This window comes from Glycine soja, unplaced genomic scaffold, assembly GCF_004193775.1.
Source record: "Glycine soja cultivar W05 unplaced genomic scaffold, ASM419377v2 tig00106262_1_pilon, whole genome shotgun sequence".
NCBI lineage: Eukaryota > Viridiplantae > Streptophyta > Magnoliopsida > Fabales > Fabaceae > Glycine > Glycine soja.
The window spans coordinates 19,899-27,490 of record NW_021144652.1 but is presented as its reverse complement, the minus strand read 5'-3'; the positions used below and the strand labels follow the sequence as shown (position 1 = coordinate 27,490).

General features: G+C 37.5%; 1 protein-coding gene and 1 pseudogene across 1 annotated transcript; both read left to right on the top strand.

Annotated features, from left to right (window-relative positions):
* The first annotated feature begins 412 nt into the window (after nt 1-412).
* Nucleotides 413-3,390, top strand: LOC114404758 (annotated as a pseudogene).
* A 1-nt stretch (nt 3,391) lies between these two features.
* On the top strand, nt 3,392-6,205 carry LOC114404757 (DNA polymerase-like). The gene has a single exon (XM_028367577.1). It carries the CDS (start codon nt 3,392-3,394, stop codon nt 6,203-6,205), a length of 2,814 nt encoding a protein of 937 aa, XP_028223378.1.
* Nucleotides 6,206-7,592: the final 1,387 nt, after the last annotated feature.

Here is a 7,592-nt window from a genome sequence, read left to right as displayed (position 1 = left end):
ACATACCAACTACCAACCTACCTTTAGGGAATAATATATGGGACGCGACCCTACTCTAGGGATACTAGACCTTTCAGTTGGGAGTCTTTTAGCACTCAATGCTGTCTGGCTCGTACCGATGTCATGAGTGTCTTATTTATGAAAGACAGAAGTGTGACAAGAAGTGCAGTAATGGTACGGGTTACAAACAGAACAGACATGCGCCAACTGAGGGGAATAACTAGTCAAGGTGCGACACACGCCAAAGATGGCGGCAAAAGACCTGTATTATTACCCGAAACAAACAACAAACAAAACAATGTTGACGACTCGTCAATTTAAATGTATGCTGGAGAAGCATAAATTATTTTTACTTCCGGTTCGATTTCAATCTACTTCTAACTGGATTTCTCACTTTGCAAATACATTGGATATGCCGGAAAATAAAAGCGAGAATCGTGCTAAAATAGAAAGTTTCTGGGAAGGTGCTTTAAAGGATATTTACGAAGAAACACTAATGTACGATAATAATGATGTGGTCCACAGTCCGGATGAATGCGTTGATCCTGAAACACGAAAAATAAAAGTCCCTAAATCAGAGTTTGTTAAGACATATAAAAATAGCGTCTTTTCTCTTCTGGACCGTTATAGATATGAAAATAATGATGCACAAACATTAGAATCGCTTCAGAGAGAAATTGAGGATCTGACTTTGAACTTCTCTGAAGATAGTATTTACAAAACTAGTCCTAACATTATGGTAATGTTAACTAAAAACAACTTGCCAAGTGCTAAGGAATTCCTTCGTGGAAAGTATCTTATGGATAAAGAATATCCCGGCAGAATGACCATTTATGCAGAAAGTCGAAGTGGTGATAGTCTAGAAACCAGCGGCTCAGAGCTATCCGACGAGGAGAATAAAAATCTAAGATGTGTACTATCTGAAAGTGATAAGTCGTTGTTGGTAGAGTTAGGCGAGCACTCCATTGAGTGCCTACTGGTTCACACCCTAGGCCATCTGTTTAATCTGGAAAATATTGTCAGTCTTGCTAGTTTGGTTGATCGTATAGAACGCAATGTAAGGGATTATGCCTCATCGTCAACATTGTATTATAATAGTAGGGTATGTAATCTAAGTATGGATGCTGCTGATAAAGGTACTAAAGCATCTAAAACTAGAGCTTATCCCTTTGGTACAGCATTAGTTGAATTTTTAGTGAGTCGTGGTCTATTGCGCTTAGTAACATATAATGTTGATTTATTAAATTTCTCTGATGATAGTGGTCCAAAGACTGTTGTCAAAAATGTTGTCAAAAAGGGCCATAATTACTATAGGAGCTCTTTAGTATATGCCGAATGCTTGTTTAACCCCGCATTACTTCCTATAAAGTTAAACCTACCTATGGTATTTCCACCTAAAGATTGGGAGCCCCACAAACCTGAACAGAAACGTAAGTTGTTACATATATCTGATATATATGGTGGTTATTTAAGCAACCCTACGGGCCAAATCTACAGCACTCAACGGAGTATGAGTTCTCCCGATGCGAAGAATTTCTTCATCTATTTCGGTGAAAATAAGTATCAAGAAAGTCATAATAAGCAAAATAAGTTTTGTACTAGCATCAGTAGCTTACAGCGTCAATCCTTTAAAATAAATAGTAATTTCCTTAATTTTATATTAGAAAATAGGGAATTATTAGAAGAATGTGGCTACTTGATGCCCGAATTTCTTTCAAAGGTAATACTAGCCCATGCCTCCAGGAAACTTAGAAGTCATTTTGAAAAGAATAAGGATATTCAAACAATATACAAATTTAGTGATGTGTACGCTCTATCAATAAAGAATATGCAGCGGGCACGTTATGAGTGTACGATTTTAGATCTGGCAAAGGCCTACTCTGGATATTCTTTATATTTTCCAGCATTTATTGACTTCAGAGGTCGAATCTATCGCAGCGGCATCTTTCACTTCCACGAGCGGGATTTAGCCCGAAGTCTACTATTAATAGATTGTAAAGATAATATAGAATATTCTTCCCCTGAAATTAATAATTATCTAAATATGTATCTAACCGCAACTGCATTCCTCTATCAATCATATAAATATGAGGAGGATGCTCTAAATGATATAAAGAATAAATTATTCCCTTATCTAGAGTGTAAAGAGAACTTTAAAACGTATTTAAAGACTTTAGTGATAGAATCACGGATGGCTAAACGGCCATTCCAATATTTATCTAATATTTACCTTTTATTATTATCATTATCATCATCGGATTTAATGTCTTTCGTTGATCTGTATAATTGTGTTCCTGTAACTCAGGATGCTAGCGCTAGCACATATCAACTGATGGCTTATTTCCTCCTGGATAAGAATTTTGCGAAACTAACAAATCTTTTTGATACCGGCAGCGGTGAGATATTTGACATCTATTCTCACATGAGAATTGAATTAATTTCATTCATCAAAGACTCTCTTAGTGAGGAGAATCCTGAGCTATGCGCAATTTTGGATAGGGTCCTAACTAGGAGTATAGTTAAGCAAATATATATGCCAATTATATATGGTAAAACAGCTAATAGCACAACTAAGGATCTTATAGTGAGTCTTTGCCAAGATCTCTTGCCAAAAGTATACTGTCGGTTCTGTGCTTCAAATTTTGGCAAGAAAAATACAGTTTTATGTATTCGTTTATCCAGCTGATCAGCCTGGTAGGTCGGGTATGCTCTTACCTAGATCGACCAGTCTTGTACAGCACAGAATATTTTAGCACATCCCAGGATTATAAAAAGATGGAAAAACACTCAGTTAGAGTCTTCAACTCTTACTTGAAAAAGGCCCATAATGTCACACTCTCGTTTCCCTCAAAAGAGCGGGATAAGAGGAAAAGTGGGGTATCCACATTCGTTAACTTCATTCATCAAAAGGACGCGCAAATTGCTATGTCTATTGCCTTCTATGGAACTCATATAATATACCTCTGTACACAGTTCACGAAACTTCATAACAAATATACATTATTTAAATATATATCTAAAATCTATCTACATGTCATAAAGGAAATGGGGCCCCCTCTTAAAATCATTAACCGCTTTATTTATAAAAATATTATGGAGCCGGCTATAGCGAAGGGCCTCTATAATAATGTAAAAGGCTACAATTTGAAGTCTTTTGATGAAAGGATCATACCAGAGCCTATTTTAGATGAGTTCTTAAAAATTGGACTCATTTCTCCAGAAGATGTCACGAATGCAGCTGGTTTAAAAAAAATAAACAATAAGTTGAAACAAAGATATCAACTCTATTGTAATGCGGTCTGCGGATCTAATAAGAAATTTGATGATCATTTGTTTAAATGGAATAGGTTTAGAGATGCCCTGATTGGGGAAAATTGTATACATTATTAAAATGTTAGTTAAAACCCATGGGGTAAGGCATAATGTTCCGTACACGACATACAGTCGTACTAGATCAACTTCAACATCTATCTTATTGAACCGGATTCAGTCCAATTCTAGTAAAACATTTATATTCCCGCACCCTAAGTTACTAATTCCGTCTTTGGAGTATAGAGAACCTGTATCGGTCCAGGATACAGCCCTCCTCAGCCATAGTGTGATGTCTCTCTTAGTAAGCTATGTTTATCCTGTCTTATTAGGGTACGCGAAAGCTAATATCATATTCTATTTTAAAAATAGAGAAGTAGGTGATATCGCTAAACCACTAAATAAACAGTCTATTCCCTTAACTTTTGATGATGGTAGTCCTATTTCTAAGTCAGAGATATATGCTAGTGTGTTTAGTAGTATATTTAAATTAATTGATATTTATGACGGTTTTGGGGTTGTTAGAATAGCTATTCAAGCACATTTTGAAGAAAATATCCCCGGCCCTCTTCAACCTTTAAAAGAGGAGTTGCTAGAGGAGGCTCTCTCTGAATGCATTAAGCCATCTTCTGGAGAAATCGATATTAGTAATTTACCTGTTAAAAGTCTTAGTTCTACTTCTCGAAAGTACCCTAAGAATATAACCGTTCCAAGGAAATCGGGCAATATATCCCTGAGGCCGTTCTTGGTGGCCGATACTGAGACCATAATTAACAAAAATAGTCAACATGTACCCTATGCGGTCGGTGTCATGGTTGTTAATCCGGGGATTCCCGTTAGTAGGCGTGAAAGGATCGATACTTACTTCAGCGAAGATTACTCTTCAAGAATCTTCCCAACCTTTGAAGAAAGGAGCTGCCAAATGCTCAAATCATTTATCTTTAGGGTCGCGGCTATTACTCGACAAAATAGGTCTGCTAAAACAATCTACTTTCATAATTTAGGTCGATTCGATGGCATTTTCCTACTTAAGCACCTTGCATTATATCATCCTAATTACACGGTCACCCCCCTTATGAGAGACAATAGACTCTACGAGGTAGCTGTCTATTCTAAAAAAAGGCTATTATTTACGTTCCGAGACTCCTTACATCTACTCCCCGGCAAACTAGATGACCTTGCTAAGAATCTATGCCCTGAGTTGGGTTCTAAAGGATCTATTTCCTATGAGGATGTAAGACTTGAAAGTCTTAGTATTATGAAAGAGAGTTTGTTAGAGTATATGGAGCAGGATATTCTTCTGCTAGGGGGAATTATGCAGTCCTTCCAGGACATATATTATAAGGCTTACCAGGCAGACATAGTAAATAAGCTTACAATAGCCTCACTGGCTCTAAGTCTATTTCGTGAAAAATATTACGATTACAATAAGCACCGTATCCACATCCCTAATCAGAATGAGGATACATTTATTCGGCGTGGATATTACGGTGGGCATACCGACGCATACTTACCATACGGTACTAATTTATACTATTATGACGTTAACTCTCTCTATCCTTTTGTTATGAAGGAATTCTCAATGCCTGGGGGTACACCAGTCTGGCATTCTGATTTAGAATATATGACATTAGATAACATGTTTGGGTTCATTGAAGCATATGTAGAATGCCCAAAAAGTATAAAGAAACCATTTCTTCCCTATCGGGATAATAAGGATGGCACTCTTATCTTTCCTACAGGCACCTTTGTTGGGGTTTACTATAGTGAGGAGCTCAAGTATGCTAGAGACATAGGCTACACTATAATACCAATTTGTGGATACCTCTTCGAGGAGATGGAAAGTCCATTCAAGGACTACATTAATTCTCTCTTTGAAAGCAGATCCAATGCTAAAAAGAAGGGAAATAACGCCCTATCTTTTGTATATAAATTACTAATGAACTCATTATATGGTAGATTTGGCATCAATCCTCAAAGCACAAAAACCGAGATGTGCAATAAATCTAAACGTGACCGTATATTTAGACGCCCTGAGTTTATAGACGATGTCTTTATTAGAGAGGATCTATACATGGTATCTTATCTAACCAATCCGGGTAAGGGGCCTTCTTATTGGGACCCCCCGAAGAACTCCGCGGTACAACTAGCCGCAGCGATCACTGCCGGCTCAAGGATCTATATGTACAAGTATATTTCAAGAGAAGACTGCTTATATACAGACACCGACTCTATTGTCCTTGGTAATCCACTTCCGGAGGAAGATGTTTCCTCTTCTGTATTAGGTAAATTTAAATTAGAAGATAAGATCTTGGAGGGATTCTTTTTAGCACCTAAATGCTATAGCTATACCACAGAAGAGTCAGATGGCAATAAGAAGGTCTATAAGTACAAGGGACCGGGTAGAAATGTTATAACTCCAGAATGGTATAAAGAACAGTACGCCGACCCTTCCCGAAGTCTGATAAAGAAGGTAACTTATCAATTTCGACCCGATTGGAAAGAACTCTCGGTTAAAAAGAAAGAGAGTACAACCACTCTTAGAACTCTCAGTAACTCCAAGAGAATACCTTTCTTTAATGAAAAAGGTAAGTATGTAAGTACAGATCCACTTGATATCGATGACTTGTCATCTCTAAATTACATTGGAACAAAACTATTAGAAAGTTTTAAAAGGAAAACAGCTATTTTAGAAAAAGAGAATTCGGCTCTTTCTCAGAAATTACAGAAGCTGGAACAGGAAAGAGGTATAATAGCCCAGCGGAGAGTAGAAGAAGGAAATAATACCGAAGATAATAATACATTAGAGCAAAATAATCCTAAAAGGGCTGAAGATAATATCAATGGAGATCTATTGGATCCAGATACGATGCCGCGGGATAAAAAGCCCCCCTGATAATGGTTGTGGATAAAAGATATATATACAACATTAGATAAAGGCCCAGGAGTGAGGAGGAAATAGAAAAAGGTCGCCGACTGCTACTAAGAACCCAACAGAACTTTGTTGCGTGAGTAGGATGAATACCTATAGTATGATTTGTTGCTGTCACTAGACTACTCGAAAGAATTCATACCCCCAGCAATCAAACTACTGCGCGAACAAGCAACGGATTGAGCCGTTCCAATCCTCTCCCTATGGCGGGAAGTGCAGAATTCATTGATTACTGCTTTCTTTTGAATCGGAACTATTCGAACATCTCGTACTCAATCATATAACCAGACTTTTAGTAAAGTACAGAAGGAAAAAGAAGGAATTTCTGAACTTCATTAAGGTAGCTTGCTTACTTAGTGCTTGCGAAAAGGTAAAACACTTCCTGCTTCAAGGCTGGCTAATGATAATAGATAGATATCTTCTTCTAGGGGAGCTAGTCTTAGTGGCGGTGCACCCAGTGGGAGTTGCAATTCAAGTTGCAATCTCTTCTTCCTGCCAGCGAGTTAGAAGTTCTTCCCTTTGCTGGTGCTTGAGTTGGATTGGATGAGGATTGAGGATTAGCAAGGATTCTCCAGCAATTTTTAGGTTTTACCTGGCAAGTCTAACTAGATCTTTATCTCTTGCTTGCTTTCATTCTTTAGCGTTTGAATGCATCAATTCAATAAGGTCTTTTGTTAGGGAATTTCCCAACATCTTTGTGAAGGTCTCAATTGATTTTCTTGCAGTCATAAGCTTTGTAAGAGCTGGTTTATGATAATTGACTCTAGTAACTTGAAGCAGAATCTCGTTCACTCCCCCGGCTGAGTCAAATGATTTGTGACAACAGAGGGAAGAGCCTATCAATAAGGGTCGTATGCTGACTATTTTGACATACGAAATCACCAAGTACATATGTGCTTTAATACCAGATGGGGAAAGGGTCACTGATTACGACCTTACTGCTATTATTAATAAATAATATCTTTTCAATGTTACACCTACAGGTAAGGTACCCTCCCCCTCGCGAAATAGAATAGATTTCGCCTCTCAAACCTATCTTCCCCAATAAAGCATAACAACTCTTTTCAGAGAAAAAGACATCATAAATATCAGCAGTTGCTACGAAGACCTCATGGGAAAATCGTCTAAATCTTATTTCTGGAAAACATTTGACAAACTCCCGATCAAATAAGTCCATTAATACAAAGTTGAATAGCAATCTGGAAACCTCTCCAAGAGGAGGAGGAATATCATCAGACCCTACTAAAACTTTATCCCCATCCTTTGTATAGATAGGTAGCTCAAGTAAAGAACTTACTAGTCTAAATACATAATCATTATCGCCAACAAAAGGCTTAACGGCTTTTAAAAC